The 20,977-nt window shown below is 40.0% G+C and overlaps 1 protein-coding gene across 2 annotated transcripts in view; it reads left to right on the top strand.

Annotated features, from left to right (window-relative positions):
• Positions 1 to 20,977, top strand: part of ESRRG (estrogen related receptor gamma) — a 371,798-nt gene that overhangs the window by 208,260 nt on the left and 142,561 nt on the right. Inside the window, exon 1 of one of the 2 annotated variants that reach the window (XM_086460630.1) lies at positions 1,089 to 1,144. The exons of the other annotated variant lie outside the window; for it this stretch is intronic. Coding sequence (XP_086316756.1) covers positions 1,089 to 1,144 — 56 coding nt within the window. Of the gene's footprint in view, positions 1 to 1,088; positions 1,145 to 20,977 lie in introns of those variants that run through there. 2 annotated transcript variants of the gene reach the window in all.

The following is a 20,977-nucleotide window of genomic DNA, read 5'->3' as shown; positions in this document are numbered from 1 at the left end:
TTCTCTTCACTGTATCTAAAGATATACATCTAAACATCCGCACAGGGGCATGCACCTTAAACGGACCCCTGTTAAGATATAGCTAACCTGTATAGGAACCCAGATACCCCTATAGGAACCCAGATTCCTGTATACGCTCCCAGTTTGCACCCCTGCCGTTAAGGAATGGATTTCAGTGCTCGTTTTGTTAGGGATGCCCCCTTTTAGTAAGTACGAAATGAGGCTTTTAAATGTTAAATAGATAATTATATATTTATATATATATTATACATTTTATATATTTGTATAATCTCTCTATTTATATATAATCCTACATAACAAAATCCCAGCCCGCCCCCCGCTCCCCCCCCCCCCCCCCCCCCCCAACTCGGATGACAATGAAAAGTTGAGTTACCCGGACGCTCCGGCAGGCTGCACCTGGTGTTATTATGATTTATTTTCCCCCGGCGCCCAGCAGTTCCAAAGGTTAGGGAGGCGGCGGTCAGGAGAGCGACGCCGAGAGCCGAGCCCGGCCGGCCCCGGTCCCGGTCCCGGCCCCGACCGCCACGGCCCACCGCCGCAACCGGCCACGGCGGCGAGAACTTCATCCTCTCCTTTGACGCGCCCTGAACCGGGAGCCTGCCGAGGTACCCGCCGAACTGCGCTCCAAGTTGGAGCCGGCAGGCTGGGAGGGGAGGGAGGGAAGGAGGGCGGCGCGGGCGGGCCGGCGGCGCGGACATGTCGGCGGGTTCTGCCCCGGCCGCCGCCGCCGCCGCCTCAGGCCGCTCCCCCGTCCCCACCCCTCTACCTGCCGCCGTGCCCGCGCGCCGGGCCGCCCCGGCGCCCCTGGCGCCTGATTGGCCGCCGCCCCACCAATCCGCCGTCCCCCCGGGCCGGGGGGACTGCATATGTAAAGCCCTACTTCATATTCATGAGCTCCGAGCGGGGCTTTAAGTCCTTGATTAGGCGCGCGGGCGAGCTTTTGGTCCCAACTGGCCGTGCCTGCCGCCGCCGCCGCCGGAGCGAGCAGTCCTGCCAAGTGCGCGGCGCTCGGCCACGGAAACTTTGATTTACCGCGGGGGCGCACGAAGAATGGTCGCCGGGCGCACATGGATTCGGTAGAACTTTGCCTGCCGGAGCCGCTCTCCCTGCACTACGAGGAAGAGTAGGTACCGCTCCCCGCCCCCACCCCACCACCGCCGCCGCCTGCCCCAAAACATGACAGGCGCCTAGACGCCGCTGCAGGTAACGCTGTGCCGGGGCCGCGGGCGTGAGCCGTCGCGGGGGCGTCGGGCCCGGCCCGGCCCGGCCCGGGGCACTGCGCGGCGGCTGCGCGCCGGGGGCGGGGGGGGCGAGCGGGCGGGAGGCGCCCGGCAGCGGAGCGCTCCGCGGCGGGGAGGAGTGGTGCTGTCGGCGGGCGAGCGCCCGGCCCCGCCGCCTGCCCCGGCGCTTGCGGTCTGACAGGTGCGCCCGCTGCCCTGGCAGCGCCGGGCGTGAGCCGGGAGGGAGGGAGGGAACCCCTCCTCCCGCCCGCCCGCCGCTGGGGCGACGGGCGGGAGCGGCCGGGCGCCGCGCTGCCCTGAGGGAACGGCCGCCCTGCCGGGAGGCGCCGCTCCGGACGGGCAGCGTGAGCCGCCGGGGGTGGGGGGTTGTGGGGGGGTGTCGGCACTTTTGCGGGGCTCCGTGCCGCACGGCGTGGCTCTCTGCTCTTGCTTTTCCCTCCAAAAAGCAGCAAAACACTTTTTAACGAGCCGCAGTTCTCGGCCGGCACTTGGTGGCTACCTGGCGGAGCGTCTCCGGCGGGGAGCGGGGCGCCGGCGCGAAAGCAGGCGGTGTGGGGCTGGCGAGTGGCTCCCGGACTTGGCTTCAGCCCACAGCCGGGATTAAATATTAGTATATCACGGGAGCTGTCACCGATTCATTTTTCTTTATGTCGAGGCACTTACGTAGCTGCGCCTTCGTATTACGCCAAGAGTGACAGTAACACCGAAGGAAAAACCCAAGCGAATAGCCAGCATCGCCTAGGCGCAGTCTGGGGGAAGGCTGTGCTGAGAGGTGACAGTGTATTATAGGTAGATGCCCACTAGCTGTCCTTACTGTCTGCATATTGCATTGCTGCTTGTAATTAAGCCGGAGATGAAAAGTGAATTGCGGTGAACGCATATTTGGTGAAATAATTCGGGAAGTAACGCATAGCCTGGCTCGCAGGAACACAGTTTGGGAAGGGGAGGCAGGGAGCCCCGCTGTGATGTTCCGGAGTAAATGGAAGGAAATAAACAGAGGTAGGATGCCCTCTCTGATGTGGTTTATAGGTCAGTGCACTGCGAGCTGCTCTGTAGCGTAAGATAGCTTCCTAAGAATGCAGTTTGCACAGCTTTTACCAAGTGACAGGTTTTTTTTATAAAATACCTGAAAAGACGTTAAGTTGGGGTTTTTCGTGCTGTGGGTTTTTTTGTGTGTGTGTGTGTTTCCCCCCCCCCCCCAAAGGAGCTTTCTTGAATTTACCTTCTTACAGCTAATTTGAATGATTAGTTTAGATAAGCCTCTTAGAGTAGATGCATTTAAATGAAATCGGGGCACATGTCTTTTTGGCTGTGGTGCAAGATTCAAACTAATTTTTTCTTCCTCTTTGGCTCAATTAAAATTAATCTTAAAACACTCCCAATAAATTGTCCGAGCGTCGGGTTTGAGGCATGTGTGATTGAGTCAACACAGAGAAATAACTAATGTTCAGAAACGTATCTGCTTCTCTGTCTCAATTAATAAACCCTAGAGTTTTACATGTTATTAATATTCATAGTAATTGTGGTTTGGCTATACATTGTCACATGCGTATGCACATAACAGGCATAAGGACATACAAAATAAATACAGTAGGTTCTGAGTTCTTACGTTATGGATGAGGGCAGAGACGATTTGAGCTAAAAATTGTCCAAATGTTTTGGGAGTGCACAGAGATCTGTCTGACCGTCACTAGGTATGCTTTGATTTTAAGGCAGAGCATGTTAAAGAATGCAATAACTTAAAGCCAGCTGCAACCTTGGCTTTTTTGCTTTTTCAGCAATAACAATAACACTAATAATTACTAATAGTTAATAAGCTAACAGATGCAATAAATATATCTGCTCGTTTTGACATATGTGTCAGTTTAATCATTCTAAATGAATCAGTGTGTTCATAACGTGAAATCTCCTTCAACCTCTGATTAAAATGTAACGTTGACTAAAGGATTATAGAGCGGACTTAATTTTACTGACTGTTTTAACAGTTGTCACAGCTGTTGGAAGAAGGAAAGGCAATTGAAACACTCCAAAAAAAGGCAGGGGGTGAGAACGGGACTAGTTTAGTAAATTTAAACGTGATCTCTGAATGCCAAACATAGAAAACTGTGGAGACTTGTAACTCTGGAGAGCTTCTGTACACTGTGTACATTTGCCCTTTGTGGTTGACTGTATTTCATTAATTTGAACCCTCAGCAGTTTCCCTGCTTTCTCCATTTAAAAATGTGCAACAGCGTTTAAATGTGAAACAAATTCAGCTGTTACAGCGTACATAGATTTTCATCCTACAGTGAAACCGGTAAAATACACAGATAGCAAGAAATAAATATTGTGCAGAATGGCTGTAACATTTAAAAAGTGGACATAGGCATCACATCGTGTGCATACTTCAGTACAACGATGGTCGGTATACATGTTTTATGTTTTTCTAACCGTTCTCATGTTGCAGTGTGGGAATGCTCTGTGGAGTTACCCTGCGAGTGAGTCTGGGTTGTTTGTGTATGGATGAATACGAGTGTGCGTGTATACTCACATGCATCAGCATGTTAAATATATATATATTTTTGTGTGTGAGCGTGGGTGAGAGGTGATTATATGCTGAACATAAAAGAGTTCGCGTCAGTTTCACTCTTCTTTAAAATATTTTGGCACAGCTTCTAATTCCCCAAGAATTTTGTAGAAGTGGCTTTCATTTTTAAAGGGAGGAAAGGGGGGGACCGAAGAATGCTTCTTTGTGGAGTGGGTAGCAGCCCTTGATTCCACTCCACAGTTTCTCCAGGCTGTGGAGATCTTTAACCTTATGCATTTGTCTCATTAGATAGCTATGTACAGTTGTTATTAAGAAATAGACCCCGAAGTTAATATGAAAGTCAAAAGTCTCCAGGCCTCTGTCCAGGTACCCAGTGTGTAGCTGGCACGCAGCTGGGTGTGGGAGGCAGCCCCCAGGTGTGGGTGAGTGAACAGGCTCTGCCCGTGTTACCCCTTGGGCAGCAGGCAGGCCTTGGGCCAGTCTCCCTTCTCTGTCATAGGGCTTTGCTTTTTTGGTTTTGAGAGCCTGCTGGCAAGTTTTTAAATCCTGCAGAAAGTATAAAGGGTTTGTGCTGAAATGCCCGCCTGACAGCTTTTCATTTACGGGGGCTTGCCCCTCTTTTAGTGATGGTTGCTCATTTTAATGTGTTTATGGTTGTGCTCTTTTATTTACTGAGCCTGGTGCGTTGCAGCGGTAATTAACCCGTGTTATTAGCAAAGCCCTTGTGGATATCCATTAATTCTCTTGAATGGCTGATCATTTTTTCCCGTACTTTTTTCCACCCATTTTTTCCTAAGGCACGCTGTCCTTTTTCTAACAGTTCTTTAACATTTCCTACGAATTTCTGTTTAAACCGAGGCGGGTATAAGGGCGCCATCCCCATAGTTCCATAATAAAGAATAACTATTGTCATACCAAACTGTTTTCAAAGATGCTAATGGGAAGCAAAACAACTGGAAGAATCTGTAGGGAACAATTTATTTAATTATTATTTTTCAAAACACATGCTTAATGATAAGAAAAGAGATAAGAATTTCTTTAGGTTTATTTTTTTTGTAGCTGCATTAGCTGTTGTGAATATTTTAGCGTTCATATTTTAATCAGATTTCAACTTAGTTAATAGCACTTTGGGCATTTAAAAAATATTGAGCCAGCAGAAAAATACTTGTGCTTGCACTGCTGAGAAAAGATAAGGGCCGCCTCATTAGCCAACCCTACTTTTGCAATTAATTTCAAATACATGGTGCTATTCATCAAATACAGAAGGTAACTTGTCTATGATAATATTTAACAATACTTGAAGCCTACTTTGCTTAGAGTAGCTAAAAAGTATGATATGTCTATTCTCACAGATACGTCAGTCCATATGCTATGCTGCTACTTCTGTATGTTACAGAGCGAAATTATGATGGAAAAATTATTGTATAAAAATATGAATTATTTATAAGTGACATGATTATTCATTTTATGGAATGTTTTTAAAGAACTGACCCTTGACCTACAGGGAGGTTGCTTGCACCCCAGTGGAAGTGTAAGTAGGGATGAAAAAAACACTTATTTGAACCTTTTAAGGAAGTATCTCAGATAATTATTTTTTGCTTAAGATAAGTGAAATGCATATGATAAGTGGGGAAAAAAAAAAGGAGGAACTCTTGCTCCTATTGAAGCTTAAAGTAGCCTCTAAGATAAGCTTTGCTGTGAATTCTTCTTCATAGCAAATTCATGGAGGGAAGAAACAATAAAATGTTGATCCGTTACAAGTGCATATGAGCCTCACGCTACCAGGCTCTCTAGAGGAAATCTGTGATTATGCCAGGCCAGTTTGTTCAGTTTTTATCTCTTTTACATCCACTGGCCTTGTATTAAATTGTCATTGTCCTAAAGCACATGAGAGAGAAATGAATTGCGTTTCTCAACATGCTCTGACAGTGAAATATTTAGCCTCTCTGCCTCCAATCATACTCATATGTATGTTTGATAGTGCAGGGATGACACCAACAGTCGCTGCAGCTTGACATTCCACTTATTACATGTTCTTTTACATTTTGTCTGTCTTCTTTTACTTTTAGACTTGAGCTAGGCAATCATACGTTCATACAGTAAAATCTGTAGAAGCATGTATATGTGTGGTTTTGTTTTATATATTTACGTTTTACATGGAAAGCCTCTGTCTATGCACAGCAAGTTTTGAGTTCAAAATACAGATATATCTATGTATGTGTGTGTGTTCCAGGTATATAGTGTATTCCGTACACAATTTTGGCAATGTACAGCTCTTATAGTGTGTACGCACACAGACATGTATAACAGTAAGTATATGCAGAGCTATGGAACTTCCCTGTATGCAGTTGCTTGTCAAAAACCTGCTGCTTTTATGTGTTTATTTTTTTCTTATCCATGAGAAGAGAGAGCTGGCCAGCAATGTAGATAAAGCATTTTCACCTGTTTTTATATCAGATTTTCCATGTAGTCTAGCATTTTCTGTATTTGTACTCACAGTTTTGCTTTTAAAAGATGCTGTATTTTTTAATACAAATTTTCTCTTCCAAATAATTTACATGACTAATATTTATTCATATTCCTGTAAGTTTTGGCTCTTAATCAGGGAACTGTTTTTTCAGCTACATGTGTCCTTGGACACACAGTTATGTTTACACCTAAAGAATATAATTATTTTTAGGGGGGAGAAGCCTCCTACATATGGTTGTTAATATAAATCATGATGTATTCAGACAAAAATATAAAATACACATTCCACTTGAATGGCCCTTAGTCCTCACCAAAAATCCTATAGGGTTTTTTTTTGTTACTGTTTGCTTGTCCAGAAGTAAAAATACTGCGAAACATTAAATTAAAATAATAAACTGAATTATGTACTGCTATTTCAGATAGTATTGCTTAATTATTTTGAAAGGATGTTGTTTTACCTTTTCAGTAGCACTTTGGAGAGTAACTTCGATAGATACGGTGCAGCACCGCCTTTTGACATGTATGTCTTGTGAAACAATTTATTTGCTGTGTTACAGAAGGTTTAAATCTCTTGGGTTTGTTTACATAATGCTTGTAATGTTTTTCAATTAATTTGTATTTCCTTCAAAGAAGGGCTCTTCTCTTTGCTGTTCCTTAATATAGCAGGTTTGCATTAAAGAGAATCTTGTCTAATTTCCAATTATTTTCCTCTTTTAAGGAGCATAGCTTTTTAATCACAGCATCATTTCCCACTTCTTTTAAAATTGAAATTCTACTATTTTTTTGCTTCATCTTCCTATACTTGCTAGGAAAAAAATTTCTATTAACATCCTAATGAAAGTTAGAGCGATATAGGTAGTAGATATTTTACGGAGTGTAAGACAAGTATAGGCTGTTTTTCTTTACTGCTAAATGTCTAATTCTTATCATTATGAGTTTGTATGAAATCTAGATGGAATTTCCTGATTTAGATCAAAATAATTTACAAGGCAAAAAAAAATACTATTAGAAGTATAAATTCATGGTTTTCATGACACTAACACAGAACAATAAGCATGAAATTGGAGAAGGGTCTTCATATACTGCAGAAAGTTAGTATGTCGTGGTGTATGAAATAGAGGTTCCTTGTCCTCAGTCTAATCAAGCCATTTATAATATCCTTGTGCAGAATTGTGCACATTTATTTATATGATAACCTCCTGAAATATGATGAGTTACCTCTATGCACGTGAGAATAGTCTAAATATATCCTTTTATCATATATTGAAAAATCATATTCCCTTTCCCTGAGTAAAACCTCTTTACAGATTTGAACTACAGTCGTTATGTGGGAGGACAGATTCTCTTAAAGGGTTGTGTTCTGAAACCGAACATAAAGTGATTTGAGTTTTTTTTAGGTTATTACTCTGTAGGTTAGCGTGGATGTCTCTTACTCCTCTGTATCTTTCATGTTGCTATAAGTGAAAAAAACTGCACATCTCCTTTTCATCATTTTGATTGGAACTACATACCATACGTAATGTGTTTTGGCAGCACTTACCTAGCCAAAGAAAACAAATTAATATTAGCCATGCTGAGGGGTGTCTGAAGTATCACAGATGTGTCGATTTAGCTTTGCTCCATCACACACTCTTTCCTTAAACAACTGGTCAAGCTGTCGCAAAATGCAGTGTTGGCTACAGCAAGATTCTAATAGGTGTGATCAGAGATTGATGGCATTGGCAAGTTAGAGTGAGATGATGTGGAGTTGCTGTTGCTTTTTCTGGATGGCCTCAAAAAAACCAACCAACCAAAAGCAAAATTAAAAAAAAAAAAGAAGAAAATTTCTTTTTTAAAAAAGTAAAAATGAATTAAAAAACTATAAGCTAGCCCTCTCCCCCCAGGCCAGCTAGACATTAAACAATTTAAAGACCTGCAGATGTAGAGGTACTGGCAAGTGTAATGAAAAAGTCTGTCTAAAATGTAGTGCTAACTTGTTCCTGAGCATTTCTGAAATTCCTTCCCATATAAAGGTGCGGGGACGGGTGGGGAGAGGGGGAGGTGGCTTGTTTTACTCAGTCCATCCTTACCCATGATATTGTGCTTGTTTTCCTCTTTCCCCCTATTTCTGGGATTGTTTGTAGAACTGTTTTTGGAAGAAGCACGTAAGAATATTTTTAAGGAAGTATGAGATGGGAAAATCTAATAAAGAAAAATAGTTAGCAAAATGGTGAAGTCGTACTTCTTTATGTACTTAGCTGTGCTCTTAGTATGGCCAGTTACTGGTGGTTTGTATAATTCTCCGTATATTGAAAATGCAACAGAGAGAACGGATCAAGCAATTTTCTGTATATTCTTTATTTATTTTTGAATTTTTTTTTTTCTGTTTTGAAATTGGCCGCAGAACTTGATTCTTGTCTTTTTGGAGGATGAATGCTGGTGTCCTTTTATGTTTAAGTTGGTATTTTCTTGGTTAGATGGACTGTGATATGCTCGGTTGACAAGTATTAATGCTAAAACAGTATTCAGAGGAATTAATTTCAGGAAGTCTGTGAGGTTTTCTTTAGCATAATTATTTTAACCTTTTTTTTTTAAAGGGAAAAAAAATCCAGTAAAAATAAAAGGTGAACCTCATTTGCCATCTTAAAACCAAACCAAACAGATTTAGAGTGTTTCCAAAAGCAAACACGCATGGATTGCTAGCAAAATTGTCTTTGGAGAATGGTAAAATTCTTAGAGCAAAAGGTGGAATTTTTTCACTGTGGTAGTTTAATGTTCCATGAATGCAAGATTTCCTCTACTAAATTATATTCACTTTCCCAGCAGTGAAAGAATTCCCTGGCAATGTTCTCATAGCAGCCGTTAACGTAGTAGGACAGATTAGATGTTTTGAAGTGGCATGAAATGCCATCTCTTTGCCCAACTGTTCCCGTGAGTGTTAAAGGGGTGAGAGTCGGATTCTCAATAACCGAATGAATCTCGCGGGCACCCCATCATTCTGCTCGCAGGGGCTGCCTGGGCCCAGTTGGTGCCGGGTGATATTTAAAGAGCTGAGCAGGCACTGTCGGTGGCTGACATTAGCATGAATGACACCTGTCCCATCAATCACCAGGCCGCGGTGTCACAGATGGAGAAACAACAATCGGCCGAATTACCCGGCACTGCACACTTGGCTTAATTCAGCTCATTGTTCTCCTACAAATCTAGAGGATGGCTAGTTCTGCGCCGGGAGTCCAGGCAGAAGCACGAGATGGGCTCAGGTGGTGGCACACGCCTGCCCTTTGCTGCTCCATCAGAGGTATTCAGCAAAAGGCTGTCAGTGGGTGGGGGTGCTGGGAAGGGGCGCTCCACGCAGGGACTTGAAGCTTCAGCTTTTAAAGAAGGCTGTAATTAATCAAGAGCTGAAACTCAGGATTTCTCCCGGCGTTCCAGAACTTTTCATTTAGCTAGCCAAAAGCGCCCCGTGCCCGGCCCGGTTATTGTTTAACTCTTCCAATACTAGGTTGTAGCTGTCATTCTGCAAAGAACGCAGGGAGATTCTGCACATATTTCCTATGGCTGTGCAGTAAGCACCATCTTCAAAGCTGTGGCCCGCCTGAAGTGGTAGATCTTTTATTATTCCTAGGTAGTTAGCACTGAAAATTCAGTATCTGAGAATACAGATTCATTCAGTGAATGAAAAGGAGAGTTGCTGAGGGGCTTATTTGGGGGAGAGTAGTGGTTTTTTGGTTTTGTGGTGTGTCTTTTAATGCCAGGCGAAGGCTGGATCATGAGAAATCACGGTCTTGTTCCAGACAGAAACAGTAAAGGCATTTAAATGCCTTCAGACACTGTAACCATTTTCCTTCCTTCCTTTCTTTCTTTCTTTCTTTTTCTCACCCTTTGCAAATCAGAGACAGTTCCTAGAGGACAGGAGAATAAAATAAACAAAAAAGCAAATAGAAATTATTTCTCTGCTCTTAAGTCATCTTGTCAGGAATGTTTTGAATGCATTTGAATCCTACTGCTTCCATGCTCTTTTCCAAGTAGCACCAGGTAAATACCTATGAAATATTGAGATGAAGTGATCATTCTTACTTCACAAAATTTCTGTCGTCATGCCCCCCCCCCCCCTTTTTTTTTCCTTCCTACATTCCTGTGGTGCTACGTGCTATAGAGTGGCTGTATTTTTATTGTAAGCTAATTTACTGCTGCTGTTTTTGGTACAACTAACATCAAGCAGAAAACCTGTAGCATGCCAGAGACAGGCGGCAATATATTGAAGACACAGCTTATGTTTGATTGTGTGTAAATATGGTTAGTTAGTTGGGTTTATCTGATAGCCTGGCAGAAAGAGAGAGGAGCAGTACAAACTGTTTTCAGTAACTGTGCTGTTCATACACCTGATAAGATTGAGAGTGCTTTCGAACTACTGATACGCTTTGAATAAGAAAAGAATAATCACATCCATTGGCACCGGCTTATCAGGAATGAAGTAAAATGCCAGCACTTTTACATTAGCAAAAGTAAATGTTTTAGACACTTTGGGCCTTTTTTCCATTTAAATTAAATAGCAGGGTGCTTTTGAGTGTGCTGTAGTGAATGGAAGGATTTATTACCTTGACAAAATTACAGGTGACTATGTTGAGAGAGGAGACCTCTGCAACAATAACAGCTCTTTTGATAAGTAGCTACATCTATTCATGCTTTTTGTACAGAAATTCAGTAATTTTATCCTCTCTTGCTCTATAAAGTGCAGTGGCTAACTTAAAACATGCAGTTCTTCATAGTGTAACATCCTTGTGCATTTTGTAGTACACTGGCAACACATTTAAATTCAGCACGTAACACAGCTGTTCATAAAATAATGCTTGATCATTTACTAGTATGTCCTCTGCCTTCAGCTGCTGTGTATTTTTGTGTTTGAAAAAGAATGTATCTCCAAGTCTTTGCTGGGAAAGCAAGGTATGATTCATCATTAACTTACCCCAGCAGGCATGAAGCATACTGAGATGTACTATTGTGTTTTCAAAGTTTGCTGATTTTTATTTTTGTACCCTTTTTAAAAAAAATATTTTCTTTTTCTTTCGTGTGTCTACAATTAATTTTGAGATATTCAAATTTGATGAATGATAGTGCAAGAGCAGTTTTGATTGATTTTGGATTATTATTGATTACTGTCAATGAGATCACTGTGACACTCTGAAATCAATGGTATGTGATTAAACCAAGGCACTGCTGTTCTATACATGAGGCAGCAGTTGGGAATTTAGGAACTGAATGTTCACAAGCTATAAATTGAGAAAATGTTCAGATTTAAATAGCCCTTTGTTTGGCATTTACTCACCAAAATATGTTTCTTAGGAAAGTTAGTTTTCCCAAGTACAGTCTTTCAGTAAGAGAAAGGTCATTGATTTCAGGTTTATTAAATTTTAGCTAAAAACAACTGGCTCCATTTGGGTGTAAAATAATTTAAGTACTTACTGCAGGCAACCTTCATGCTTTAGAGCTGTTGCTCAAAGGTTTCATTCTTCTATGAAGATGTCAACTGTAAATATAAAAATGCATCACTGAAAATGTAATGGTTTAAAGATTCAAACTGAAATAAAAATTCCTGCCTGGGGAAAGCACTATGATCAAAATAAAGTAGTCTTAACTTTTTTTCTGTGTAGGCCATACTTGAAAAGAGCGCTTGAAGGCAGCAGATAGCGAGGTTGGTAGGGAACACTAATTTTTATTTATTTATTTATATATGCATGTATGTATCCTCCCCCACAGATGATGACAGTCTAGCTTTGGAGTCAGCAGTACACTTCAGCCACTAGTACTAGACACTATGCAAGCTGCTGCCGCTTCTGAAGTGTGCTGTCCTGGCATTTAAATCAACTTTATAATCTGGCAAAAACCCTACCTGGCAATATTAGAATCCAGCTTCTGAATCACTTTTATTTCTGAAAGCTTTTTATGTCTTTTTATATATATTTTAGCATATATTAAATGTCTTGGGAGCAGTGGCCATGATGTACACCTGATGGATGAGTGGGGCAAGGCTTCTCCCCACCCGCCCTGCCTTTTTTTTTTTTTTTAACTAATTTTTAAAAAATGGGTGATACTTGCACATTAGGTAATGCTGGAACAGGAACACTGCAGATGCAGCTGTTTGACAAAATTACTGTGGGGTTTTTGTGCCATTGTTAGATAAGTTATAGAGACTTTCCAAGGTATGAAGAACAGCCTGCTGCCAAGCTCTTGCATCTGTCTTAAGAAATCTTTCACTTTTACTGGTAGTGGTCCGATTCAAAACTAAATGGAAAGATTGCCATTCGTTTTAGTAGACTTTGGATCAGCCTCTATAATTGATTTTAAAAATGAATGATTTGGTAGTATTTTAAAAGAAATCAATGAAGAAATGAAGCCTGTGTCCAAGGATTCACTGCCAGGATGTGACATTTGCACCAGTGTAGAGTGGCCTAAGGGAGTGTGACCAGGAAATACTAAGATTACCCCATAATATTTTCTGTGTGAACTTAAAAGTGGTGTTGGCCTTATGCCAGTATTTTCAGTCTTGTGTTGACTAAAGAGGAGGTAGAAATCCTTCAGATGGAGATGGTACGACAAAGCAAGACTGACCCTTTTTTCCTTGGTTTTACATCTGAATTGCAAGAGAGATTGAAATGCTGAATTTATGTAAGGATTGTTTGATCTTGGTTTGTATCTGCTGATGAATTTGGATGAAAAGCTGTAACATAGAATACGGATGGCTCCTTGATGCATATTATCTTCCTGTAGAGGCAGAAACACCTTGGTATTCCTATGCAGAATTAAAAAGTCACAAAGCGTGGTCGTGGTCATTCAGCACGTCTTTCCCCGTGAGATGCAAAATAAATTTTAACAGATGGAGAATCACCTTGACTGGCCTCCAACCAACATTTTATTTATGAAAAGGTTCATAGAGTGTTTGAGAGGTATAGGAACTTGGCTTTTGGAAAGAAAGCATTTTTCTACTTTCTCTTCTATAGAAGGAAATAGGCCGAGATGGTGTAAGAGGATAAAGGAGGTATAGAGAGTTCGCTCTCCAAATATTCTGATGCTTCTTTATGTTATTCTAGTCATATAAAGAGTGTGTGAAAGAGCGTGTAAAGTAGGTGTGAAAGCAGTATGTCCCGGCCTCCATTTTAGAGACTTGTCGAGCGCAAAACTGTGTTGTAGATAGCAGTGCCTACATCTGAGTCTTGGAGTTGGTGAATTTGCATGTGATTTCTATCGCTAATAGTGATGCACAATGTGCATTGATGTGTTGGACCAAACAAAGGGTTGCTATTGTAATTGGTTTTCCTTTCCTTGATTTTCTTACTCTCTCTGGATATGAGCACTACGTAATTCCACACCTATTCCTTTAATCACAAATCACCTTCTTGTCTCTGGTAAAGCACTCGATCTTCAGTACAAATGAAGCCATAGGTATATTTTACTGCCCCCCCCCCTTTTTTTTTTTTAATCCTTAGAAGTGTAGATCAGCATTGTGATTAAAAAACCCCCCTGTTTTCTAGAGCAGTAACATTTGAATTTCATGTCAAAATATGTTAAAAGAAGTTTCTTGGAAAATCTGCAAAAGCCTGTTTCTGTAAAGGTTCACAAAAGGATTCTTTATCAACATTCAGTACTTCTGTTAGAGCAAAGCCTATTATTTTCTTAGGCATAAAGGAAGAGGTGAGTTACACAGCATATATTTATAAAGGTTGTGTCCATGGTATCGTCTTGAAGATTTGCCATCTGGAGAAGAACTAGAAAAGCTAGGCATAAGGGCTAAGTATAAGCATGTGCACCTAAAACCTAATTTTAAATTTTGAACTGTTGGGAGTAGCAGAGTAAGGAATGAAGAATGCATGTCCGTTCTTCCCTTTTACAGCTTCTGCATAGCAGTTGGGGTTTTGTTTCCACTTTAGTGATTAGTTTTTTGTTGAAGCCGGTGAAGATTGTCTCAGAGCAGCACAAACCACAACCCATCAGCAGGCTGCTAGTCAGCAGCAGGTGTGAACAACATAAAACAGGATTAACGCTGAACCAGAGTGTGCACTAAAAACAGAACCCCTGCCTTGCTTTTACAAGGGCAGTAAGATAGAAGCACTCTGTTTGAGTTTACTAAACATTGTTCAGTGGACTATGTAAATGGCTCTGCTCAGCTGCAGAGAAATAAGCGCAAGAATTATTATCTATTTGATATTTTTAAAGATGCTTTGTCCTCCTTTAAGAGTAGACCTCTGTTAGTGTTAAACCAGAGGTGTGGAGGCAAATGTCAAGGTGTTTGAAGCCATTGCTTCAGTTTTTGCAGGAGAGGGAAGGGAGGATGGAATGTCAGCATTCAGTGTTTTAAGTTTTTTAGTTGTTGACGTAGGGGAGCAGGTAGATTGTATTTTCTTTTTGAAATTACACCTTTACGATTTAGGGTTTAATGTCTGCTTATTTCTCCTGTACACATTTCCTTTTAAAAGGCAGCTTTTCCAGTCCTTTTTATTTGCATATTTGGGAGCTTTTAAAGCCATGTATTTATTATATCCATTACATTCAGCATTAAAATCTGCCCTCGCTTTTGCTCTGTATTAAAATTAAAGGGGATACATTTGCAGTAGAAGCAGAATTTACTTGTTATTATATACTAGGATTGTTTATAAGCTACTCACATTTCTCTGCTTCTATCAGTATATTACCTGACCAGAGAAATTCTCATGTTTTAGGTAAAGACGTGTTTAAGGTGACATAATTTTTCATAAATATTGTGTGTAATTTTACTAATGTGAGGGTTTGTTTTGTTGTTGGTTTTTATTCTCTTTCCCATTATTCCTGGGCCAGACTTTGAAAACAGGTTAGTATCTAACAGGCTACATTTGCAGAATATATGTAGTTTGAGTTGGAAAACAAAAAAACCCAAACCAACAAAACCCCCCAAACAAAATAAAAACCCTGAACACCCAACCCCAAACCACCCCAAAAACCAAAACCCCAACCTACAAAAAACACAAGTCATTTTTCCTCAAGTGGTTAGTATTTTCGTAAGTCCTACAACCTCAGCCATAGGAAAACTCATCAGATCTTCTGTTTGTAGAGGCCTAACGAAAATTTGATCCTTTTGAAAATCAACTTTGTGGTATTTATATCAAGTCCAGTTTAAGTATAATTATGTCTTCTTTCCTATGATGCTCTCATGGGATTGGGATTGACACATTACTTTCCTCAGAACAGAATGATGAAAGAGAACAGTTTTATCATTCAGTATTCTCTCATCAGCTGTAACTCCTCGCAAATTATCGGATTGTAGATATGTATTTAGCCATGCAAATTTTTTTAGTGAAATGCCTTTGTGAATAGTAGCTGCTTTTGTAGAGTCCAAATCCTGTCTTCACAGACACCTGTGCAGCTCAACTCCTTTTGCCATCAACATGTCCCTATACACCTTTTTAGAGGTACAGGTCTGATTTTTGAGGGGATACCTCAGGCTTCAGATGATGAGGGCTTTGCTTACGTATGGTGTCCACAAAGCAGTGGCAAGCATTACACAAGCATAAAGATTGCATTCAAAGTTTAAATTTGAACTTGAAGAGGATTGAATAGGTTTGAGAGAAAAATAGTCAAGAATTAATGTGTGTTCAAATACCTTGAATAGTTATATCACCTTATTATTAGTGGATTTAATAAATCTATTAAAAGCAATTATTTTAAAGTAATAACTAAACTGTGAAAATATGTCCAAACCAGAAGGAACTTAGTATCAGTCTTGTGGCTTTACAATAGGAATTATTTCATTTTTATTTCCTATATTTTTTTTACCCACATACAGTTAAATATATGAACCATTTCAATGCTAAGAATATGCATGACCAGTTTCAACCATGAGTTTTGCTGATGAAAACGGAAGGCTTGGGAAATCTTAATTTTTCCTTGTATTAACTTTTTATCAGTAGTGAAAGAAGCTTACCAACTTTTTGAATCCAAGTTTGGTTCTATGATTGCTGCTCCAATAGTGTGTGTTCCTGCTGTGACAACCTGGCAGTGGTTCAGAGGTTTATTTTTAAAGAGGGTGTTCCTGCATGTTCAGAGTTCTGTTCATATATTGTTGTTGAGAAAACAGCTTATATCATCACAGTGAAATCGTGACTTGTGTGATAGCATTTGTAAAGTGACTGTAAAGTGCACTGCTTTTACTGTCTCTCCATGATGTGGTAAACCAGTTACTAGAATTTGAAATAGTTTTCTGAAGCTGGTAGTGCATAGTTCAGTGTTCCAGAAGTTGCTGGTACCAAAATGTGTTGCATGTATGATATACACACACACACATACCCCCCCCCCCCCGAGAGGTGGTAATATAAACCCTCAAAGTTCAGGATTTTCAGTTAGTACACACACAAGCATACAGAAATTGTGCTCCTTATCCAAAGTTTATCTGAAGTGCTTAACCTCTTTGCCCTCAAAATCAGTCTGGGCATCCCATGAAAGCAGTCTGTCCCTTGAGGTTTTCTGTGCTTCCTGGCTTCTGGCAGGTCAGAACTAAACAAGAATAAACTTTTTGATAATACCACTATGTCTTCTCCCCGGGCCAGATGAGACTAGATGCTGTATTATTATGTTTATTATTATTAGAGTCCCTACTGAAAGTTCCTGTTTGTTTCAAGCTTTAGTTGCCAGTTTGGACCAGTCCTCGTTTACCCATACAGGTTTATTTACAGTTTCTTTTTCCAGTTATACCAGTAGGCTCAGAGGGAGCAGAATCTGACACAGTACATGTCTTGACTTACACTTTTTCTTTTACCTTCAACATTGTGTAATTGCTTATTCTGATTTAAAAAAAAAAAAAAAGTATTTTGGCTCAGTTGAGTGTAATTGCAAATCAATGCCATATGATTTACCCTGTTATTATTTAGTATTTCTGTTATTGTAGTAAATAGAGGCCCCCGTCGTGTTATTGGAGTGTACGGTGTGTAAATATATATGTAGTTCCTATTTAAGAGCTTTGATGACTGCAAATATGAGCAATTTGTGAAAGCTGCAGAAAAGGGCACTACATACTTTTTAATATGGCAAGTGCAACCATACTCTGTACGTGTGCGTATATAGTTGTGTAAAATTTGTGTGTGGTTTTGTATTTTAATTTAAGATAAAAGTATTGACTTCAGGCTAACAAGGAAGTATGGATTTTTACTGTAGATCAGCAGAAATCCACCTGGCAGTTGAGGGTAGAGGTGGGTGGTTTCCTCTGTGTCATTTCAGAGAAGGTGCATTTAATGAAAAGGAGGCAGAGTGAAAAGCCCTGTGAAAGGGAGACAGACAGACCAGGGAGCACACAGGCTGCTGTCGTTGACATAGCACAAGGGGTGGGAGAAGAGGTTGGACAGACAATACTGAGTAGTATAGGACTGCATAGAGCATCTAACTGACCACTTACATTTAATACCTTTTTTCAATAGGATTTAAAAAAATCATCCTTGAAACAGCAATTTCAGTTAATACACTGGATCAGTTGCCTGCTGATTTGAAAAGAGTATGGAATTAATAACTTCTGCTTATTTGGACAGCAATACATTTTGTATAAAAAGAGTAACTTCTGTGGTACGGTGATAGTGATACCAGTCAACTCTGACAGATGTATCACTAGATTTCTTTTTTTTCCTCAGTTTCATGTGTTCTTGCTCAAAACACATATTACAGTTTTTTTTCTTACTGGCATCTTCACTATGTTTTGCCCATTGTTCCAGAGAGGAAAGCAACATATTAAAATGTTAATTTTTGCAGTCAAAGAAAGACATAGTGCCTCAGCTTTTGTTTGCATTTTCCCTAGAAGTATCAAATATTTTGTAATAAAGTATTAGTTGTATGTATCTCCTGAAATGGGAAGCAGAAGAAATTCAGTCAAGGAACATACTGTACAGACAGAAACTGAGGCTTTTCACTGTATGTATGATAGCTGTTCATCTAAAAACTGTGACCATGTACCAGAAGATACATAGATTTATATAAAAAATTACAACAGTTACTTGTGAATGGGTAGAGGTATTTGGAAACTGAAGCTGAATCAAAATTTATATGAAGTTGTGAGTTTAAGATCTTTTTAAGATTTCAGGCATATTTTGTTTCATGCCACCTCTTTGGGGGGCTTTGCTGGAGAATAGAGATGAACTTTTCTCCTTTAAGGGAAGAGGAGAAGCGCTTCTTACACACTCTAAGTAAATTGCATTTTGGTTTAAAAAGCAAATAAGCATCTGGTCATTTATTTAACTAATTCCTATAGAATTGTATGTAAAGGCTTTTTTCCCTCTGCATACTGCTTTCTGCTGCACTGATGATAATGTACCTGGAAGGAAAAGGCAGTCCAGGCTGAGGCAGCCAGCGTCAGACAGGGCGGTCTGCCATCTGTCCCACCTGCTGCATTCATGTGTCCATCTGGTTACTGCAATAGCTCATTGCAGGCTTCAACAGAAGAACATTCAGGCTGAAAAGAAGGCAGTGTGAATTATTTAGGTAGCTAGTGTAAATAAAGAGAGGGGGAGAGGAGCAAAGGAGGGGGGGTTGCGAGAGGGAGAAAGCACTCTCTTACTCCTAGATGCTTTGGAATGTGTTAATGCATGAGAGCATTTGATTTGCATATAGATTTAGATGTATAGATCATTGTGAAGATTACAAGCCAATGAGTTTTATCTAGATTTAGATAGCTCTCAGCCTGGTTTGCACATAAAATATAGCCAGTTTCAGGAGGAGAATCTTTGGGGACTTTAAACCTAAGTGAAACTGATGAAATGTAATGCTTTTAGGTATTAATTTAGCAGAAATAAAATATTTCCTTTAAGGGCTTTCTGTGCCCTTTGTTAACCAAGAATTTATAACTACTTTGCATAGTCGGTGCTTTATACACACTGTGTGGTTTTGATTTGGTTATACTTGGTTACATTTGTAGTCATCTGTACTTTATTCTAAGACAAAAAGCAGTTGACAAATGCTTTTCTTTTTCCTCTTCCTCCCACGTTTATCATGTGAAGATTAAATCCAGTCATCAAACAAATAATTTTCCAGCTGTCAGTGTATGTATTGTTACATACACAAATATATATATATATGCTTTTCTACCTACATAAACATACATAGAACACTTAAATATTTTTATTTATTTTTAATGGGGATGAGCAAACAGAATTTCTTATTGTTACAGTGGCCTTGAAAAAAGTAATAGGTTTATTTTAAAGTTGCTTGCTTGAATTTCAAAATGACCACCAGAAGGTTTAGACTGTGGTGGATTATTTGTTGCTAAAATGCAATTATTTTTTGAAAAGATAAAAATCGTTAGTGCTAGATTTGAGCATAGGAAAATAATTTGCATCATTCTGTTCTAAGTGTTTTAATAATGATCGTATTGTGTCAGATTTTTTTTTTTCAAATGCAGGAAACATTAGTCCAATGCTGTGTTTAAAAGAATAAAAGATTGGCTTCATATTTTGATACATTTCCTGATGTCAGATTCTTCTTGCTTTCAAATTTTAAATGTCAAACTTTCCTGTGCTAAAGAATAAAACCAGGATCATCTTAAGTGGAATCCTTGAAATTGTGGGAGGGTTTTGTGTCATTGTTTCGCCTGGTTTTAGATCTGCAGAAGAAAGGGACACAGCATCTTGAAATCCCAACAGCCTGGCTACTTCTCTAAGATTTGCATGAAATTCAGCTGCAGCCTTCAAAGGGATTTGAGTGGATTGGATTCTTTAAGGTTAGTCCATGTCAAACCTATTAAGTTCAATTCATATGCAAAACTCTTTTTACTTTTTTTTTTTTTTTTAAGCCAATAAGGCTCGAGCTACTATTAAGGCGACACCGTGTACTTGCAGTAGAACGTCCATGGTAATGGATCACCCTACTGGCACGTGTAAATAACCAATAATCCACTTTGTCGTCTTTCAAATTAAAAGATTCTGTGTCCTGTATCTTCCTTAGATTGAAGATGTTTATTTTGCAAAAGTTGAGATCCTGGAAAGTATTTTAAAGTATCTGAGTCAGTGTGAATATCTGTCTTCTATCTAAAATCTGATCCCCAAAGTTACTTGATCCCCCCATCAAATGAAGATTAATTTAACCTTTGAAAGTAACTTAAACTCTATGTTATTAACTTTCCAGGCCTTAAAGTTCTCATTCTTCCTGTAGATTGACTCCACTGATAAATGATTTTAGGAGTTACAACATATGTTCTGTGGTGAATCAGGAAACAATTGCAGGGGAAGAAAAAATTATGAAAATATTTTATGGTGTATAAAAGGATTAGTGGCTACTTCAGAACTGCAAGGACATGACTTTCAGAAGAAGAGCTTAATTTTTAATTTAAAAGCCAACTAAAGGAATTCTGTGCATCTCAAACATTTAGGCTGAAGCATCTAAATGTCGTGTGCAGAATTTTTGAAGTCCAACAGCAGGCTGTGAAAGGAGTTCCAAATGAAGACACTTTACGTCGATTAGATATGGCCAGAATAAATGGATGTTAGTAGGAATTTGGGTTAAATAAGGTACACCCAACATTCTCTCAGGTTGCTTCTCATCCTGGAGCTTTCTGCACTACATGAGGTCTGCAAGATTTGCCGTTCATTTTGTGAATGGTTATGTATCGTTGTGCTTTAGTTTGAACATCGCATGAGTTTTTATAAAATGCTGGCCAGATCCTGTAACCAGGTGACCTGAATCTTGAAAGGAATTGTGTGCTTATTGCATGAAATCAAATTCATCCACTTCCACAGTG

Source organism: Leptosomus discolor, chromosome 2 (genome assembly GCF_034619465.1).
Source record: "Leptosomus discolor isolate bLepDis1 chromosome 2, bLepDis1.hap2, whole genome shotgun sequence".
NCBI classification, from domain to species: Eukaryota; Metazoa; Chordata; class Aves; order Leptosomiformes; family Leptosomidae; genus Leptosomus; species Leptosomus discolor.
This window is presented reverse-complemented; position numbering and strand designations above follow the sequence as displayed.